Source organism: Ranitomeya imitator, chromosome 4 (assembly GCF_032444005.1).
Source record: "Ranitomeya imitator isolate aRanImi1 chromosome 4, aRanImi1.pri, whole genome shotgun sequence".
NCBI classification, from domain to species: domain Eukaryota; kingdom Metazoa; phylum Chordata; class Amphibia; order Anura; family Dendrobatidae; genus Ranitomeya; species Ranitomeya imitator.
Window position 1 is genome coordinate 408013584 of NC_091285.1, and position 21882 is coordinate 408035465.

Below are 21882 nucleotides of genomic sequence, written 5' to 3' on the forward strand. Positions count from 1 at the left end.
AATTCTGGCCAGGTGTCTAATTTTGATGCCCAGTAATCAAATGGGAATGACGGTTGAGGGAGAACATCGATAAGGGATGAAAAATAGTTTGTAACCATACTGGACAAATGTTGTCTCCTGTCACTTTGAATTGATGCTGCAGTACCTGTCCTGTCTGCGGTCATAGCAAAATCACTCCACAACCTGGTCAGAAAACCCCTCTGGCCAACGCCACTTCTGATTTCTGCCCCTCTAACTCCTCTGGTCTGCTGGCCCCTGCAGCTCGTGTGAGAACGATCACGGGCGCTGTGTGCAGGGAATGCCAGAAGCAAACGGTCAACAAGAGTTGATTGTTTGGTTGCTAATATTAGTTCCAAGTTCTCATGTGGCATTATATTTTGCAATTTGCCTTTATAGCGAGGATCAAGGAGGCAGGCCAACCAGTAATCGTCATCGTTCATCATTTTAGTTATGCGTGTGTCCCTTTTGAGGATACGTAAGGCATAATCCGCCATGTGGGCCAAAGTTCCAGTTCTCAAATCTCCGGTTGTGCTTGGTTGAGGGGCAGTTTCAGGCAAATCCACGTCACTTGTGTCCCTCCAAAAACCAGAACCCGGCCTTGCTGCGCCACCAATTTCCAGTGGCCCCGGAAAAGCTTCCTCATTACAAATATAATCATCCCCATCATCCTCCTCGTCCTCCTCCTCCTCTTCGCCCGCTAACTCGTCCTGTACACTGCCCTGGCCAGACAATGGCTGACTGTCATCAAGGCTTTCCTCTTCCTCAGCTGCAGACGCCTGATCCTTTATGTGCGTCAAACTTTGCATCAGCAGACGCATTAGGGGGATGCTCATGCTTATTATGGCGTTGTCTGCACTAACCAGCCATGTGCATTCCTCAAAACACTGAAGGATAACTTTTCAGGAAGCACTGCACCACCAGGTTTAAGGTGTGAGCCAGGCAAGGAATGTGTTTCAGTTGGGAAAGGGAAATGGCAGCCATGAAATTCCTTCCGTTATCACTCACTACCTTGCCTGCCTCAAGATCTACAGTGCCCAGCCACGACTGCGTTTCTTTCTGCAAGAACTCGGACAGAACTTCCGCGGTGTGTCTGTTGTCGCCCAAACACTTCATAGCCAATACAGCCTGCTGACGTTTGCCAGTAGCTGCCCCATAATGGGAGACCTGGTGTGCAACAGTGGCAGCTGCGGATGGAGTGGTTGTGCGACTGCGGTCTGTGGACGAGCTCTCGCTTCTGCAGGAGGACGAAGAGGAGGAGGAGGGGGTGCGAACGGCTACAGCCAACTGTTTCCTAGACCGTGGGCTAGGCAGAACTGTCCTAAACTTGCTGTCCCCTGTGGACCCTGCATCCACCACATTTACCCAGTGTGCCGTGATGGACACGTAACGTCCCTGGCCATGCCTACTGGTCCATGCATCTGTTGTCAGGTGCACCTTTGTGCTCACAGATTGCCTGAGTGCATGGACGATGCGCTCTTTAACATGCTGGTGGAGGGCTGGGATGGCTTTTCTGGAAAAAAAGTGTCGACTGGGTAGCTCGTAGCGTGGTACAGCGTAGTCCATCAGGGCTTTGAAAGCTTCGCTTTCAACTAACCGGTAGGGCATTATCTCTAATGAGATTAGTCTAGCTATGTGGGCGTTCAAACCCTGTGTACGCGGATGCGAGGCTAAGTACTTCCTTTTTCTAACCATAGTCTCATGTAGGGTGAGCTGGACTGGAGAGCTGGAGATCGTGGAACTAGCGGGGGTGCCGGTGGACATGGCAGACTGAGAGACGGTGGGAGATGGTATTGTTGCCGCCGGTGTCCTAGATGCAGTGTTTCCTACTACGAAACTGGTGATTCCCTGACCCTGACTGCTTTGGCCTGGCAAAGAAACCTGCACAGATACTGCAGGTGGTGCGGAAAATGGTGGCCCTACACTGCCGGAAGGGATGTTGCGTTGCTGACTAGCTTCATTGGCCGAGGGTACTACAACCTTAAGGGACGTTTGGTAGTTAGTCCAGGCTTGCAAATGCATGGTGGTTAAATGTCTATGCATGCAACTTGTATTGAGACTTTTCAGATTCTGTCCTCTGCTTAAGGTAGTTGAACATTTTTGACAGATGACTTTGCGCTGATCAATTGGATGTTGTTTAAAAAAATGCCAGACTGCACTCTTTCTAGCATCGGATACCTTTTCAGGCATTGCAGACTGAGCTTTAACCGGATGGCCACGCTGTCCTCCAACAGGTTTTGGCTTTGCCACGCGTTTTGGGCAAGATACGGGCCCGGCAGATGGAACCTGTTGCGATGTTGATGCCTGCTGCGGCCCCTCCTCCTCCGCTTCAGAACTGCTGCCACCTGCACCCTGTTCCCCCAATGGCTGCCAATCGGGGTCAAGAACTGGGTCATCTATTACCTCTTCTTGTAGCTCGTGTGCAACTTCGTCTGTGTCACCGTGTCGGTCGGTGGTATAGCGTTCGTGATGGGGCAACATAGTCTCATCAGGGTCTGATTCTTGATCATTACCCTGCGAGGGCAATGTTGTGGTCTGAGTCAAAGGACCAGCATAGTAGTCTGGCTGTGGCTGTGCATCAGTGCACTCCATGTCAGATTCAACTTGTAATGGGCATGGACTGTTAACTGCTTCACTTTCTAAGCCAGGGACGGTATGTGTAAAGAGCTCCATGGAGTAACCCGTTGTGTCGCCTGCTGCATTCTTCTCTGTTGTTGTTTTTGCTGAAGAGGACAAGGAAGCGACTTGTCCCTGACCGTGAACATCCACTAACGACGCGCTGCTTTGACATTTACCAGTTTCACGAGAGGAGGCAAAAGAGCTAGAGGCTGAGTCAGCAAGATAAGCCAAAACTTGCTCTTGCTGCTCCGGCTTTAAAAGCGGTTTTCCTACTCCCAGAAAAGGGAGCGTTCGAGGCCTTGTGTAGCCAGACGACGAACCTGGCTCCACAGCTCCAGACTTAGGTGCAATATTTTTTTTCCCACGACCAGCTGATGCTCCACCACTACCACTACCCTCATTACCAGCTGACAATGAACGCCCCCGGCCACGACCTCTTCCACCAGACTTCCTCATTGTTTTAAAATGTAAACAAACTAACGGTATTTGTTGCTGTCACACAAATTACAAGGTGAGCTATAACTTCAGTATGATTTAGCTACCCCTTTACAGGTGAGTGAGACCACAACGAAAATCAGGCACAATGTTACACACTCTGTTGTTGGTGGCAACAAATGAGAGAGATGCCACACACGCAGGACTGTCACTGAAGCACAAATGTAAATATTAATCTCCCACTGATTTGAATTTTTTTTTTTTTCAGGGAGACTTTAGGAAAAAAAAAATAATAGAATAAAATGATTTTTTCAGGAAGAATTTAGAAACCAAATAAAATAAAATTATTTTTTCAGGGAGAATTTAGAAAACAAATAAAACAAAAAAAGGCTTTCTATGGCCCACTGAGTGAGAGATGACGCACACAGGAGTCAGGAGTGGCACACAAGCCCAGAGGCCAATATTTATCTCCCACTGATTGATGTAGTGATTTTTTCAGTTAGATTTTGGAACCCAAATCAAGCTAAAAAAATAATAGGCTTTCTATGGCCCACAATTGGAGAGAGAGAGAGAGATGGCACACCCAGGAGTCAAGACTGGCACACAAGCAGAAAGGGCAATATTAATCTCCCACTGATTTGATTTTTTTTTTTTTTCAGGGAGACTTTAGGAAAAAAAAATAATAGAATAAAATGATTTTTTCAGGAAGAATTTAGAAACCAAATAAAATAAAATGATTTTTTCAGGGAGAATTTAGAAAACAAATAAAACAAAAAAAGGCTTTCTATGGCCCACTGAGTGAGAGATGACGCACACAGGAGTCAGGAGTGGCACACAAGCCCAGAGGCCAATATTTATCTCCCACTGATTGATGTAGTGATTTTTTCAGGTAGATTTTGGAACCCAAATCAAGCTAAAAAAAATAATAGGCTTTCTATGGCCCACAATTGGAGAGAGAGAGAGAGAGATGGCACACCCAGGAGTCAAGACTGGCACACAAGCAGAAAGGGCAATATTAATCTCCCACTGATTTGTTTTTGTTTTTTTTTCAGGGAGACTTTAGGAAAAAAAAATAATAGAATAAAATGATTTTTTCAGGAAGAATTTAGAAACCAAATAAAATAAAATTATTTTTTCAGGGAGAATTTAGAAAACAAATAAAACAAAAAAAGTCTTTCTATGGCCCACTGAGTGAGAGATGACGCACACAGGAGTCAGGAGTGGCACACAATCCCAGGGGCCAATATTTATCTCCCACTTTTTTTTTTTTGTTCCAGGGAAAATTTATAAACCCAATAAAAAAAATAATAAATAGGCTTTCTATGGCCCACTATCTGAGAGAGAGAGATGGCACGCTTAGGACTGGCACACAAGCCCAAAGGCCAATATTAATCTCCCACTGATTGATTTATTGATTTTTTCAGGTTGAATTTAGAACCCAAATCAAGCAAAAAAATAAATAGGCTTTCTATGGCCCACTATTTGTGAGAGAGATGGCACGCTCAGGACTGGCACACAAGCCCAGAGGCCAATATTAATCTCCCACTTTTTTTTTTTTTGTTCCAGGGAAAATTTATAAACCCAATAAAAAAAATAATAAATAGGCTTTCTATGGCCCACTATCTGAGAGAGAGAGATGGCACGCTTAGGACTGGCACACAAGCCCAAAGGCCAATATTAATCTCCCACTGATTGATTTATTGATTTTTTCAGGTTGAATTTAGAACCCAAATAAAGCAAAAAAAAAAAAAAAAGGGCTTTCTATGGCCCACTGAGTGAGTGATGATGCACACAGGAGTCAGGAGTGGCACACAAGCCCTGAGGACAATATTTTTCTCCCACTGATTGATGTAGTGATTTTTTCAGGTAGATTTTAGAACCAAAATCAAGCAAAAAAATAAATAGGCTTTCTATGGCCCACTGGGTGAGAGATGGCACACACAGGGATGGCACTCTAGCAGAAATGTCAATCTTAATCTCCCACAAAAAAAAAAAACAGGGAGTGTCCTTCAATTACTATCTCCCTGCAGTAATCTCAGCCAGGTATGGCAGGCAGCAATAAGGAGTGGACTGATGCACAAATTAAATAAAAAGTGTGTACAAACAAAAAAGATAGCTGTGCAGAAAGGAAGGAACAAGAGGATTTGTGCTTTGAAAAAAGCAGTTGGTTTGCACAGTGGCGTACACACAGCAATGCAGCTATCAGGGAGCCTTCTAGGGCAGCCCAATGAGCTACAGCGCTGAGGGGGAAAAAAAAAAAATGTAGCTTCCACTGTCCCTGCACACCGAAGGTGCTGTTGGGCAGTGGAAATCGCTACAGCACAAGCGGTTTGGTGGTTAATGGACCCTGCCTAACGCTATCCCTGCTTCTGACGAAGCGGCAGCAACCTCTCCCTAAGCTCAGATCAGCAGCAGTAACATGGCGGTCGGCGGGAACGCCCCTTTATAGCCCCTGTGACGCCGCAGACAGCAAGCCAATCACTGCAATGCCCTTCTCTAAGATGGTGGGGACCAGGACCTATGTCATCACGCTGCCCACACTCTGCGTTTACCTTCATTGGCTGAGAAATGGTGCTTTTCGCGTCATTGAAACGCGACTTTGGCGCGAAAGTCGCGTACCGCATGGCCGACCCCGCACAGGGGTCGGATCGGATTTCATGAAACCCGACTTTGCCAAAAGTCGGCGACTTTTGAAAATGAACGACCCGTTTCACTCAACCCTACTAGTTACTAGCAACAATTTTTAGTATGCATGATGAATTCTACAGGAAGTATTCATTTGTCAGTGAAAGGCATTAGTTTGGATAAATTAGGATTTTTTTTTATTAAGGAGTTTGAAATAATATGTGAGTTAAATATATTGTATTAGTAACTGGCTATTTCACATGTAAGGGTCCAGAAGGACGTCAAGGACCTCCAGGCAATGCTTTGGTGAGTTGCAATTTAGAATTTTCTTGTTTGAACTTTCAATCAGTAAATATATTGTCATTAAATATACTTTGCAGATCACCTTGTAGGAACACTGGGATAGTTTTAGTGGTGTAAGTAGAATAGTAAAGACCCAGGAGCAAACTTTGGACTAAAGCCCCATTTCAATATACCCCAAAACACCATGCCCCCTTCATAAGAATGGTGCTCTTCATAAGTGTTTAATAATATACTTCTTTAAAATTGCACTGCAGCAATTGTTTTAACTACCTCCTGAGCCATTGTTCTTATGTGCACAGAGCCTGTATTAATATATACGGAAGGAGGCAGCAATGGGTAAATATTTCAATACATGCACTGTGTATATGTGAAAAAAAAACTGTAGTGTTACTTTCATCTGCTACCCTGCACCGCTCAGTCAAGTGCCCTCACTGACAGCTCGGCCAAAACCTAGCCGATTCCCCTCCCCAGTATAATGTGCACAGAGCTTTAAAAGCCCTGCTCTCCACCCTATATTATCTTTTACACATCAAGACTGACCCATCTGGTATAATATAATCAGCGTCCCACCGTATTATTCCATCCATTGCCCACCTGTATATTCACATCCAGAGGCTTCTTCCCAGTTTATTTCCTACCACAGCTTCATTTCCAAATAGTGAGATCCAGTGTTCCTCACTCATTATATTCAGATTCAAAGTCCCATAATGCAATTGAATACAGACCCCCACACCCCCCAGCAGTGGCAGGACTATATACTCACATTAAAGGCTTTCCCTCACTCCCCATGCCTTTTAGTATACTCACATTAAGAGCTACCCCTCTTGCCACATGATTATATTCAACTTAAGGGCAACCCCACTGAGCGACCAGTATACCCACACGTGAAGCTGCTCTTCATTGCTAGTTAGCAGCACTTGCTTCTGCTGCCATTTTTATTTTTCATTGGACCAGTTGGAAATGGTGACAAAATGGAAAAATCTGATCACCATTTTCAAATTCAGGGTTGCACAATGGGAGCCTGAACAATGTGGGTACGAGCCCCCTGACCCTTGAGACATGTTCTGCGACCATAATTATTATGGTCAATTCAGTGATAATAAGTAACAAACCAGCAATACAAAGAAATGAACAAATAATACATGAAAAGCAAAGCGGTCCCTGCTCATAAGAATCTCTTTACATGATGGAAAATGAGTGTTAGAAAATGCCATGGCCAAAAAAGGCATGTTTCATGTTGTTGAAAGGTGGCGCGCACAACACAAATTCTTCAGACGAATTTATTGCTGATCAGTTTCCAAAAAGTGCTACATTAAATGAATAAGGCAATATGAGAAGCAGAAAAGTTTCTTGTTGTTTTAATAATGTTAAATGATATATGTACGTGATTCTCAATCATGCAGTGCTTTACAATCTTGTAATGGTGCAGCCCAACTTGTATCACACCATCTTGCCTCCAAACACTAATGAAGTATTGTTCCATTGTTTTAAAGATGTAACGTAGCAAAACAACTGTTCACAATTATATAATCAAATACTCTTGTTGGGATCACAATCAATTTGTTCTAATACCAGTTTATATTTACAGGTAGAATCTGTTCAAGAAAAAGGAGTAAAAGGGGATAAGGTAATACTAATAATGATGTGGCCATACAACGGAACATTTCATTTTATACAGTATAAATAATGTGTAATATTGTATGTTATGTTATACAATATGCAACACAAATGAGTACACCCTTGGTGAAAAATATCAACAAGTTCTCTTCTCAAATAAAACATTTTTGAGATTTGATTTACTGTTCCAACACTCTACTTTTCAGTTACTAATGCACATCAGTGCTAACCAAGAAATATATATACCTTTATACTGTGTTAGCCAGTAGATAGAAAAATATTTTGAATTGAGAGTCCTCAGTGGTTGATACCTTTTAATGGCTAACTGAAAAAATGGTAACAAATCGCAAGCTTTTGAGACTACTCAGGTCTCTTCATCAGGCATAGACTAATACAAAATCTGAAGAATCACATATTTATACAGAACACAGCAGAGAAATAATGCAATAAATAAGACAAGTGACGTGAAGCAGAACTATCATTATAGGAGAGGGATAAACAGTTGAGGCCATAAATATTGGAACAGTTCATAGATAAGGAGTATGAAAGTTTTATTGTCCTTGGGGTCTGGTTCTGTGTTGTGATGCCCCCACAAGGTCTAAGGAGCAAATTCCTTAATTGGGATCCAAAAATGTTTGGCCACAGGTAAATCAAATCTTTTTTCTCTTATTGTGTGGCGGTGAGAATTCATCCTTGTTCTAAGCTTTTGCCCTGTCTCCCCCACATACAGACACCCAGTTGGACATTTAGTACAAATAAATAAGTACACCACGTTAGATGTGTAAAGTACCTGGGATCTTCTAGTCCTGATGCGAGTTGGGGATTTTTATCTTGTCCGTGGTCATTATAAATGGACAGGTTTTACATTTTTTCTGCTTGCAAGGAAAGGTTCCTGTAGCTGTTGTAGAGGACAGGGAGCTTCTGACAATGATGCTTCTTAAATTTTGGGGCTACCTAACACATAGTAGTGGTGGGTCTGGAAATATGGATTGTAAATCTGGCATCTTTTTGTAGTAAAGGTTGTAATTTCTGTGCAGCTTCCCTTAACCCCTTTACCCCCAAGGGTGGTTTGCACATTAATGACCGGGCCAATTTTTACAATTCTGACCACTGTCCCTTTATGAGGTTATAACTCTGGAACGCTTCAACGGATCCCAGTGAACATTTAACTTTTTTTCACAAAAAATTTAATTCAGCTCCAATTTGTTTTATTTTACCAAGGGTAACAGGAGAAAATGGACCCCAAACATTGTTGTACAATTTGTCCTGAGTACGCCACATGTGTGGGTAAACCACTGTTTGCGTGCATGGCAGAGCTCGGAAGCGAAGGAGCGCCATTTGACTTTTCAATGCAAAATTGACTGGAATTGAGATGGGACGCCATGTTTCGTTTAGAGAGCCCCTGATGTGCCTAAACATTGAAACCCCCCACAAGTGACACCATTTTGGAAAGTAGACCCCCTAAGGAACTTATCTAGAGGTGTGGTGAGCACTTTGACCTTCACAGAAGTTTATAATGTAGAACCGTAAAAATAAAAAAATCATATTTTTTCACAAAAATTATCTTTTCGCCCCCAATTTTTTATTTTCCCAAGGGTAAGAGAATAAATTGGACGCCAAAAGTTGTTGTACAATTTGTCCTGAGTACGCTGATACCCCATATGTGGGGGTAAACCACTGTTTGGGCGGATGGGAGAGCTCGGAAGGGAAGGAGCGCCGTTTGACTTTTCAATGCAAAATTGACAGGAATTGAGATGGGACGCCATGTTGCGTTTGGAGAGCCACTGATGTGCCTAAACATTGAAACCCCCCACAAGTGACACCATTTTGGAAAGTAGACCCCCTAAGGAACTTATCTAGAGGTGTGGTGAGCACTTTGACCCACCAAGTGCTTCACAGAAGTTTATAATGTAGAACCGTAAAAATAAAAAATCATATTTTTTCACAAAAATTATCTTTTCACCCCCCAATTTTTTATTTTCCCAAGGGTAAGAGAAGAAATTAGACTCCAAAAGTTGTTGTACAATTTGTCCTGAGTACGCTGATACCCCATATGTGGGGGTAAATCACTGTTTAGGCGGATGGGAGAGCTCGGAAGGGAAGGAGCGACGTTTGACTTTTCAATGCAAAATTGACAGGAATTGAGATGGGACGCCATGTTACGTTTGGAGAGCCACTGATGTGCCTAAACATTGAAACCCCCCATAAGTGACACCATTTTGGAAAGTAGACCCCCTAAGGAACTTATCTAGAGGTGTGGTGAGCACTTTGACCCACCAAGTGCTTCACAGAAGTTTATAATGCAGAGCCGTAAAAATAAAACAAAAATTTTTTCCCACAAAAATTATTTTTTTAGCCCTCAGTTTTGTATTTTCCCAAGGGTAACAGGAGAAATTGGACCTCAAAATTTGTTGCCCAATTTATCCTGAGTGCGATGATACACCATATGTGGGGGGAACCACTGGGCGCATGGGAGGGCTCGGAAGGGAAGGAGTGCCATTTGAATGCAGACTTAGATGGAATGGTCTGCAGGTGTCACATTGCGTTTGCAGAGCCCCTAATGTACCTAAACAGTAAAAAAAACCCCACAAGTGACACCATTTTGGAAACTAGACCCCCTAAGGAACTCTTCTAATTGTTTTGTGAGAGATTTGAACCCCCAAGTGTTTCACTACAGTTTATAACGCAGAGCCGTGAAAATAAAAAATCTTTTTTTTCCCCCACAAAAATAATTTTTTAGCCCCCAGTTTTGTATTTTCCCAAGAGTAACAGGAGAAATTGGACCCCAAAAGTTGTTGTCCTATTTGTCCTGAGTACGCTGATACCCCATATGTTGGGGTAAACCCCTGTTTGGGCATACGGGAGAGCTCGGAAGGGAAGAAGCACTGTTTTACTTTTTCAACACAGAATTGGCTGGAGTTGAGATCGGACGCCATGTCGCGTTTGGAGAGCCCCTGATGTGCCTAAACAGTGGAAACCCCCCAATTATAACTGAAACCCTAATCCAAACACACCCCTAACCCTAATCCCAACAGTAACCCTAACCACACCTCTAACCCTGACACACCCCTAACCCTAATCCCAACCCTATTCCCAACTGTAAATGTAATCTAAACCCTAACTGTAACTTTAGCCCCAACCCTAACCCTAACTTTAGCCCCAACCCAAACTGTAGCCCTAACCCTAACCCTAGTCCTAACCCTAGCCCTAACCCTAGCCCTAACCCTAACCCTAACCCTAGCCCTAACCCTAGCCCTAACCCTAGCCCTAACCCTAACCCTATCCCTAGCCCTAACCCTATCCCTAACCCTTAACCCTAACCCTAGCCCTAACCCTAACCCTAACCCTAACCCTAGCCCTAACACTAGCCCTAACCCTAGCCCTAACCCTAGCCCTAACCCTATCCCTAGCCCTAACCCTAGCCCTAGCCCTAATGGGAAAATGGAAATAAATACATTTTTTTAATTTTTCCCTAACTAAGGGGGTGATGAAGGGGGGTTTGATTTACTTTTATTGTGGGTTTTTTAGCGGATTTTTATGATTGGCAGCCGTCACACACTGAAAGACGCTTTTTATTGCAAAAAATATTTTTTGCGTTACCACATTTTGAGAGCTATAATTTTTCCATATTTTGGTCCACAGAGTCATGTGAGGTCTTGTTTTTTGCGGGACGAGTTGACGTTTTTATTGGTAACATTTTCAGGCACGTGACATTTTTTGATCGCTTTTTATTCCGATTTTTGTGAGGCAGAATGACCAAAAACCAGCTATTCATGAATTTCTTTTGAGGGAGGCGTTTATACCGTTCCGCGTTTGGTAAAATTGATAAAGCAGTTTTATTCTTCGCGTCAGTACGATTACAGCGACACCTCATTTATATCATTTTTTTATGTTTTGGCGCTTTTATACGATAAAAACTATTTTATAGAAAAAATAATTATTTTTGCATCGCTTTATTCTCAGGACTATAACTTTTTTATTTTTTGCTGATGATGCTGTATGGTGGCTCATTTTTTGCGGGACAAGATGTCGTTTTCAGCGGTACCATGGTTATTTATATCTGTCTTTTTGATCGCGTGTTATTCCACTTTTTGTTCGGCGGTATGATAATAAAGCGTTGTTTTTTGCCTCGTTTTTTTTTTTCTTACGGTGTTTACTGAAGGGGTTAACTAGTGGGCCAGTTTTATAGGTCGAGCCGTTATGGACACGGCAATACTAAATATATGTACTTTTATTGTTTGTTTTTTTTATTTAGATAAAAAATGTATTTATGGGAATAATATATATATTTTTTTCATTATTTAGGAATATTTTTTTTTTTTTTTTTACACATTTGGAAATTTTTTTTTTAACTTTTTTACTTTGTCCCAGGGGGGGACATCACAGATCGGTGATCTGACAGTTTGCACAGCACTCTGTCAGATCACCGATCTGACTTACAGTGCTGCAGGCTTCACAGTGCCTGCTCTGAGCAGGCTCTGTGAAGCCACCTTCCTCCCTGCAGGACCCGGATGCCGTGGCCATCTTGGATCCGGGCCTGGAGCAGGGAGGGAGGTATGCAGACCCTCGCAGCAACGTGATCACATTGCGTTGCTGCGGGGGGCTCAGGGAAGCCCGCAGGGAGCCCCCTCCCTGCGCGATGCTTCCCTGCACCGCCGGCACATCGCGATCATGTTTGATCACGGTGTGCTGGGGGTTAATGCGCCTGGGGAGGTCCGTGACCGCTCCTGGCACATAGTGCCGGATGTCAGCTGCGATAGGCAGCTGACACCTGGCCGCGCTCCCCCCGTGAGCGCCGCCGATCGCGCTGGACGTACTATCCTGTTGGTGGTCATAGGGGCCCACCCCACCTCGACGGGATAGTACGTCCGATGTCAGAAAGGGGTTAACACCTCCAGATTTGGATTGTAGGTGAATACTAGAGGCACCCGGTTATTTTCTTGTTTAGCTTTGTAATGTAGAAGGTAATTCCTTGATATTCTGGTGGCTCTTGTAATTTGGTTTTCAATTCTTGTTGGATGGTAGCACTGATTCAAAAAGGTCTTTCTGAGGCGACCAAGGTGTTTGTCTCTCTCCATGGAGTTGGAGCATATATGATTGTATCTGGTGGCTTGGCTATAGACAATAGAGGTTTTTATGTGTTTTGGATGGAAACTGTCCCATTTAAGGTATGTTGGATGGTTGATTGGCTTCTGATACAGGGATGTCTCTATTTCATTGTTCTGCAGCTTAATTATGTCCAAAAAGATAATTTCAGTACAGGAGTAGTTGAGTGTTAGGCCGGAGTCACACTAGCGCATAATACATACAAGTGCTATGCTATGAAACATCGCATAGCACTCGGACCAGTGTTAATCTACGAGGAAGCTCACATCACTGTTTATTTTCCCAGGCGTATTCTACGTGCGAGAGAAATCGCAGTATTCTGCGATTTTATGCATATATTGGCCGAGTCTCGCCAATGCAAGTCTGTAGGTGCGAAAAAAGTTTGGACGCCACGCGGACCATCAGTGTGACTTGAGAGAAATACGCACACATTTTACTCATTTCAGCGCATTGAACTATTAAATTCATTGAGAAAAAGCAGTGAGAAATGTAAAGCCATACGCATGTCACATGGATGTCTTATAGATGTCATACGGATACATAGATGCGAGAAAATCTCATCATTGCATTGCAAACACATTACACATGGATGACCATATGGAGAACATTTGTGTGACTCTCGGCTGAGAGAAACTGACCGATTTTTCATACGGTAAGTGTGACTCCGGCCTTAAGTTGATGGTGGGATGAAATTGATTAAATTGTTCATGGAATGTCTTTAGCTGTGGCTCTGACTCCATCCAGATGACTAAAATATCATCAATGTAACGGTAGTAGGCCAGAGGCCTGATGGGACATGAGGACAAAAATTCGCTTTCAAGCTTGGCCATGAAAAGATTTGCATACTGTGGAGCCATTTTACTTCCCATTGCGGTACCAGTCTCCTTTAGATAGATCTTGTCAAATTCAAAGTAATTGTGGGCGAGGATGAATTTTGTAAGCTTCACCACAGAATCAGCATCAGTCCCGATGTTTTCCATGAAGATTTTGCAGGCATTTAATCCATTCTGGTGTGAGATATTAGAGTACAAAGACTCCACATCCATGGTGGCCAGGATGGTTCCTTCTGATAGAGGACCTATTGCTGCTAGTTTATTCAATAGGTCAGTTATGTCCTGAATGTAGCTGGGTGTATCCTTTACCAGTGGTTTAAGAATACCCTCTACCCATCCAGATACCTTCTTAGTAAGGGTGCCCACACATGAAATAATTGGTCTCCCTGGATTTCCAGATTTGTGGATTTTGGGAAGCGTGTAGAATGTCCCTATTCTTAGACTGTCTGGTATCAGGTCATCAGCTCTTATGCGTTTGTCAGGCAGACAAGGTACCAACTTGTTTAATTCCATGTAATAGTCCTGTGTATCCAATTTTTTTGTAGTAGCGTGTGTCCATAAGTTATCTGTTTGCTTCCTTCATATAGTCTGATGTGTTTATCATGACTATTGCACCACCCTTGTCAGCAGGTTTAATGATGATTTCTTTGTTGGTTTTCAAAGACCTTATGACCTGTCTCTCCTGGGCACTGATGTTGGATGCTTGTCTTTTGTATTAGTCTATGCCTGATGAAGAGATCTGAGTAGTCACGAAAGCTTGCATTTTGTTACCATCTTCTCCATTAGCCATTAACAGGTATCAGCCACTAAGGACTCTCAATTCTAACTATTTTTCAGTGATAAACAAGGAATTATGATAAAAGATCATATTACAAAAATGAGGACACTTTCCATAAAGTTAAAAAGCATAGATTGATAACACATTTTCCTGGTATTCGTTAAAAGGGCTATTATAACTTGAGAATAGAGAAATACTCCATCCATTCATTGTCTATAGAGATTAGAGATAGTTAAAGTCTGCCGCCACTTATTTCTAACTGAGCATTTCAATCTCCCTTATACAATGTGTGCAGAATTATTAGGCAATTTATGTTTTTAATCATTATATTTACTATTGAACAACCACAGTGCTGTCAGTCAGTCCAAAAGGTTAATAGCCCTGAAACCTAAATATTTAACCGGCGCTGAGCCCACATCTTTTCCTGCACATGCCAGCTGTTTTAACTAGTTAAATGCCGTTGTCAATATCTGACAGCGGCATTTAACGTGCAATTCCTGCAAGCATGCCGGAAATCCCACCCATCGGTGACCCGGTCACGTGATCGTGGGTCACCGATGGGTTGGCATGGTAATCAGCAGTCTCCAGCAGACCTCTATGGTTGTCATTGCTAGATTGCCGGTGGTCGGCACTCATAGTAAGTGCAATGTAGCAATTCTGCTACATACAAGTGATCTGATCATCGCCTGTATGTAGCAGAGCCGATCAGATTATGGAAGCTTCTAGTCTCCCATGGAGACTATTGAAGCATGCCAAAAGGAAAAAAAAAAGTTTTAAACATTTTTAAAAAATAAACAAAATAAAAGTTCAAATCACCCCCTTTTTGCCACATTCAAAATAAAACAATAAAAAAATCAAACATACACAAATTTTGTATCACCGTGTTCAGAATCACCTGATCTATCAATAAAAAGATTAACCTGATCGCTAAACGGCGAAAAAAAGAAAAAAAGTCAAAACACCAGAATTACAGTTTTTGGGTTGCTACAACATTGCATCAAAATGCAATAATAGACGATCAAAAGATTGGATCTGCACCAAAATGGTATCATTAAAAACATCAGCTTAGCATGCAAAAAAATAAGCCCTCACCCAACTGGAGATCATGAAAATTGGAGGAGCTCTACTTGAGCAAAGATCATCTCTTAAAATCTGGCAGTAGGTTTTGGAATTGATTTTGAGTTCATCTTCAAACTGAAAAGGTATATCTAGCTCATCTTTAATAATACCAGCCTATAATAGTCCTTCACCTCTACCTTGTTGGTATCTGAGTGAAAATAAAGGTCTGTGTGTGTTACTGACCCAGCCACAGGCCCATGCATCTGGTCCATCAAAAGTCACTCTCATCTCATCAGTCCATAAAACCACTGAAAAATCTGTTTCCAGATATTTCTTGACTCCGTCTTAACATTTCAAGTTATATGTCTTGTTCAGTGGTGGTCGTCGGGTTTCAGCCTACCTTCCCTTGATCGTGTCTCTGGGTGCTCCAAGAAGGTTGCAATTCTGAAATATGACAACATTGAAGGATAATAGCTTGTTGGTCACTTCATGTTTGATTCTTCTCAAATCTTTGGCAGTTAATATGCATCTTTTTTCCTGAACATGTTTTTGTGATCCTATGATCTTGCCCCAATGTTTTAGCAATGTCAAGAGAGCTTCATCCCTCTTTAAGACTGTTAACAATTTCTTATGTTTTGGAGACATGGCCCATTTTGCCTGAGGAAAACAAGCTGCCTAAGGCCGGTTTCACATTAGCGTTGCGGACGGCTGCGGACTTCCTCCGTGAAGCCCCGCCCTCGGCCGCACCTCCGCCGCTAGCTCTGCCTACTTCTGCATGCAGCCGGCATGCGGCCTGCATACCTATCTTTAACATTAGGTACGCAGGTCGTGCCGCTGTATGCGGATGCTTCTGCATGCGTCGTTTTGACGATGCGGCGACCAGCGTAGAACGCAGCTTGTAGCAATTTTTTTTCTCCGCATCGTCAAAACGACGCATGCGGAAGCATCCGCATACAGCGGCATGACCTGCGTACCTAATGTTAAAGATAGGTACGCAGGCCGCATGCAGAAGTAGGCGGAGCTAGCGGCCGAGGGCAGGGCTTCACAGAGGAAGTCCGCAGCCCTCTGCAGCTCCTCAAAACGCTAGTATGAAACTAGCCGAATATTACCACACACTGTGATTACACAAATACACATCACCTGATATGCTTTAAACTAATAAGCATTCAAGTTTATACAGCTTGGAGTTGAAAAATCTGCATAAAAATGATATCATTAATTAAAATATCTGTCTACAACTACATTTGAAGTATGGATGTGTGAGACATATCCTGCATAGAAGTGGAAACCATGGTTATTGTCCACACAGGAAGCAACTGCTGATACTAGAGCCAAGCCCATAAGGGAATGTTTCCACGTTCCGTATCGGCAGCACTTTGGACGCAGCTGCGTCCACAGGACTGCCAACTTTTGTATGCATGGTGATTCCGCAAGTGTTCATTGAACCATGCGGAATCACCGCATCCTATACAATGGACTTTGATATTTATCTTGCAGAGACTGAGCATCTCTGCAAGATAAATCGACATGCTGTGGTCTAGAAAGGAGCGCTGCATGTCCATTTACGCAGGGTTGCCGAAGGCGTTCCTGCATGTATAGTGGAGATGGGATTTCATAAAATCCCCTCCACTATGCTGTAACATCTGGCAGCTGTGGGTTGGACGCTGCAGATGTACACAGCATCCAATCCGCTGCGGATACTGACCATGGAAACATACCCTAAAGCTTTTGTTAGGGAAAACATTGTTAAATATCAAGCCTTTCGGAGAATCCACAACCTGGTCTAATGAGACCAAATTAAATCTTGTGGCATTTGAAATGTATCGCATCACAAGCTCGGATTGTATAGTTGTAAGGGAATTGCAATGATTGGGCAGATGCTGCCATCTAGTAGACAGAGATATTCAATCAGGAACATGAAAGAGTGCTGCAATAAAAAGATGAGAAACTGATTGTACAGGAGGAAACAGATGCTACGTGCACAAGAGACATGCGAGCTGCTGTGATGAAGGAAAAAATACAAAAGACACATAGGTCAAGAGAGACAGTCAGTCTTTACTTGGTTTTGTACCAAGTCATCACCTGTAGAGAAGAAGACTGTATCGGATTACAGCCAAGTCCTAAGCACACGTGTTGAATAATGAAAGATCAGCAGTGGATGTGCATTAATTGAGGGGTGTGGAGTATTTCCAGGAGATAGACAGTCCTATTTATTGAGGTGAAGTGAAGATGGTAGAGGTTCAATTTGACGAGCAGAGGTTTGATCGCATGAGCAGCAGCAGGTTGGATGAGCAGAGGTTTGATCTCATGAGCAGAAGCTTGACTGGACAAGCATAGGTTCGATCACGTAAGCAGTGACCAAACTGGACAAGCAGAGGTGCATTTGGATGAGCAAAGGTCCAATCACGTGAGGAGTGGGGAGCATCAATATGATGATAAGAGAAGGTCTGTGGCAAAAATTACTGTCTGCAATTAGCAGTGTGAGAAAGGGCCTCGGCTTGCGGCCTAGCAGAAGTACATAGTTGGTGAACTTCTGTTTATGTGATGACCACCCCTAGAAGCTGGAGCGGTCTGATGAAAGTCTGTACTGATTCGACCTACACACTGTTGGCTGACAGGTCATCAGAAAATCCTTGTTACCACCCGTTAATGTGTATTTATGCAGATATTTGTATATACAAATGTCTATTGTATATGCTTTTTGTGAATGTGCAATAGATGTTTAGCTGTATTTTGTGCACATCCTTTAGCGAGTTGCCCAGCAGAGGGTAAATTGAGTAGCACAAAGTTTAGTGAGTCTCAGGGACATTGGGTGTTGTTTCAGGCACTGGCGTACACAGACAGAAAAGGGCCCATGTGCAAGAACTGTCATGATCCGGGTTGGAGTTTGCCATGTTTCTCCTGCTCCGGCCTGGTCATGGTGGGGGTTAATTATTTCTGCCTCTCTTTGATTTGGGAGTGGCTATTTGTTGGTGCTCTTGCTGACAGCTTGATAATCTTATCCGTATATGTGAGGGGGGTGAGTGGAAAACTGCTTTTCTCACCTCAGAGGGACTGTTTGAGAATTTGGTTATGTTTTTTGATCTGACTAATGCGCCAGCAGTTTTCCAGGATTTTATCGATCATGTCTTCTCTGACTTCATTGGGCGCTTTATGGTAGTCTATCTCGATGATATTCTGGTGTACTCAATGGATAGGCAGGATCACATAGGTCATCTTCGTGCAGTTCTCCAGAGGCTCCGGGAGAACTGTCTTTTTGCTAAACCTGAGAAATGTTTATTTGTTGTTCGGGAATTATCCTTTCTGGGATTTATCTTGTCTGCTGAGGGGTTCCGTATGGACCCTAGAAAGGTTCAGGCCATCGGTAATTGGGTGCAACCTAAAGATCTTAAGGGTCTCCAGCGTTTCTTAGGATTCGCAAATTATTATCGAAAATTTATAAAAGGGTTTTCACAGATTGTCAAACCCCTCACAGATTTAACTCAGAAAGGGTCTGATGTCAAGAATTGGCCGGCTCCTGCTGTAGCGGCCTTTTTGGCACTAAAAAAATGTTTCATGTCCGCCCCTGTATTGATTCAACCAGATCCATCGGAACCATTTATTGTAGAGGTGGATGCCTCTGAGGTGGGGTTGGGAGTGGTGTTGTCCCAGGGACCTGCCACTCTAACCAACTTAAGACCCTGTGCTTTCTTCTCTAGGAAATTATCTCCCGCAGAAAAGAATTATGATGTGGGGAATCGAGAATTGTTGGCCATTAAATTGGCTTTTGAAGAATGGAAGCATTTTTTGGAGGGGGCTGTCCATAAAAATCACTGTAATTATAGACCATAAGAATCTGGCTTATATTGAGTCGGCCAAAAGACTGACTCTGAAACAGGCAAGATGGTCACTATTTTTCTCTCGGTTTCAGTTGTCTATCACCTTTTGGCCAGGTTCTAAAAACATTAAGGCTGATGCCTTGTCTCGTAGACTGCACCCGATGTCACCTCCTGAGCCTCCTACCTCCATTCTTCAGCCTGGTGTGGTAGTGGCCTGGGTTTCTTCTGAGCTGGAGCGAGAGATTCGTGAGGCCCAGTCTCTTGCTCCTCTGTCTATGCCTGTGGGTAAGCTTTTTGTGCCTGTTCAACTTCATCTCAGGGTTCTCTGAGAGTTTCATGATTCTGTTTTGAGTGGGCACCCTGGAATCGCGGCCACCCGTAGAGCGATTGCTAGGTTGTTTTGGTGGTCCTCATTGGCCTCGGATGTGGTTAGATTTGTGTCCTCCTGTTTTGTATGTGCCCGTGCTAAGAACTCGCATAATCGGCCGGTCGAGAAATTGGTGCCATTGCCAATTCCTGATAGACCATGGACCCATCTGTCCATTGATTTTATCACCGATCTTCCTCTTTCTAATGGAAAAACTGTCATTTGGTTGGTGGTGGACAGATTTAGTAAGCAGGCACATTTTGTGCCTTTGTCAAGTTTGCCGAATGCTGAGATGCTTGCTAAGTTGTTTGTGGAACATGTGGTGCGATTGCATGGTGTGCCTTTGAATGTGGTTTCAGACAGAGGGGTGCAGATTGTGTCCAAGTTCTGGAGGGCTTTTTGTAAAAGGCTGGGTGTCTGTTTGACCTTTTCTTCTGCTTACCATCCTGAGACTAATGGTCAGACACAGAGAACCAATCAGTCTCTGGAACAAATTTTGCGATTTCTGGTCACGGCTCAGCAGGATGATTGGTGTTCCTCTTTGCCTGTGGCTGAGTTTGCTTTTAATAATCGCATTAATCAGTCCACAGGTACCTCCCCTTTCTTCTGTAACTATGGCTTTCACCCTCATGTTGGGGAATTTTCCCGACTGGATTCGGGATGTCCTGGGGCTGATTTTGTGGTTCAACAGTTAGGGGAGGTGTGGCAGGAAGTTCAAAAGAATATTGGCGGGGCTCAGGGTAAATATAAATTCTTTGCTGACAAAAAATGATCTGTAGGGCCTGTATTCCGGGTTGGGGATAAGGTATGGTTGTCTACCCGGAATATAAAGCTCAAGATTCCTTCAGCTAAGTTGGGGCCTAAGTTCATTGGCCCTTACAAGATTATGGAGGTGGTCAACCCGGTGTCCTTTCGTTTATGTCTTCCTCCATCTTTCCGGATTCCCAACATGTTCCATAAAGCTCTTTTGAAACCGTTGGGTCCTTCCTCAGGGGTGTATCCTTCTCCTCCACCACCCGTGTCGGTGGAAGGCCATAATGAATTTGAGATGGAACAGATTGTGGACTCCCGCATGGTCCGTCATTCCCTCCAGTATCTCATTCATTGGAAGGGTTACGGTCCTGAGGACCGGTCCTGGGTTCTGGCGCTGTTGGTCCATGCGGATCGATTGGTCCAGTCTTTCATACCCGCTATCCTGGGAAACCTGGGGGTCCAGTGGCCCTCCCTTGAGAGAAGGGTACTGTCATGATCCGGGTCGGAGTTTGACTCTGACTCTGTTCTTTGCCTCACGTCCCTGGTACCTTTGCTCCTGGCTGGTTCAGACCCTCGGCTTGTATTTTGACCATGAGTTCTGTTCTCTTCTTTAAACTATACGCTTACCGACTGTTATGGACTTGGCTCGTTTTGACCACTCTCTGTCGCCACCTGGTGGCGCAGTGCAGCGTGCACTGGGCTGCGGTGTGTAACGAATGGAAACGGAGGCACAGAAGTTGAAGTTCACATTCGTTTTTATTTAGGTTTAATGTGGAACCTCGGGACCACGGTCTGGGGGCTCCGAAGGGGGCGTGACTACGTGAGCCGCAGACACCCGTGGTAAGTCCCCTCGAACAGGGACAGAGTGGGAAGCCTGGAGGACATGGGTGCTACCTCCAGTTAGACCCCGAACTCATGGCAGCTGTCCCAGCGGGACAATCGGACATGCGGGGTTAGCGGGAGACGTGGAGCTAACCAGGTGAAACCGGGTGTATGGGTAGAAGCTGGTTCCAATGGTACTGGCGTTGTCCGGAGATGAAGATGGCAGATTGGCGGGACGAGACGGGATTGCGTAGATAGAACAGTCGTCATCCAGGATAGCCGGGTAACTGGTAGCTGATGATCTGTGGAAACAGACAGTATAAGCGGAGTTCAAGCAAAAGCACTTCAGAAACAGGAGCACATGCAGACAGGAACCGGAAGTAAGCAACAATGGATACTTGTTGCTCCGGCACCCTCCCTATGGTGGAGGAGCTAGAAATACTGTAGCAATGAATAACACGCCATTGGCTAGAAGCATATTTTAAAATGCGCGCTGTCTCTTTAAGAGACCTGGAACGATTGCGTGCGTGTCCTAAGCACTCTGCCCAAGAACCTGCTGGCAGCACGCTAGGAAGCAGGAGAGGGAGGAGAAGGGGAAGCTGCTTCCTGACAGTGTGAGTCCAGCACAGTGTGGGAGTCCCGATGGGGACCCCGCAAAGGTACAGAGACCGGACCGGGTGTAGCATGGTGCGGCAAGTGTGACCTCTTTTTCTGTCACCCACTCTCCTTCATGGAATCTGTACATACCTG

The 21882-nt window shown here is 43.9% G+C and overlaps 1 protein-coding gene across 1 annotated transcript in view; it reads left to right on the forward strand.

Moving 5' to 3' along the window:
- LOC138676256 (collagen alpha-1(VII) chain-like) overlaps positions 1–21882 on the forward strand; it is an 831262-nt gene that overhangs the window by 368580 nt on the left and 440800 nt on the right. The window contains exons 57-58 of the mRNA XM_069765365.1: positions 5944–5982; positions 7568–7606. Coding sequence (XP_069621466.1) covers positions 5944–5982; positions 7568–7606 — 78 coding nt within the window. The remainder of the gene's footprint in view (positions 1–5943; positions 5983–7567; positions 7607–21882) is intronic.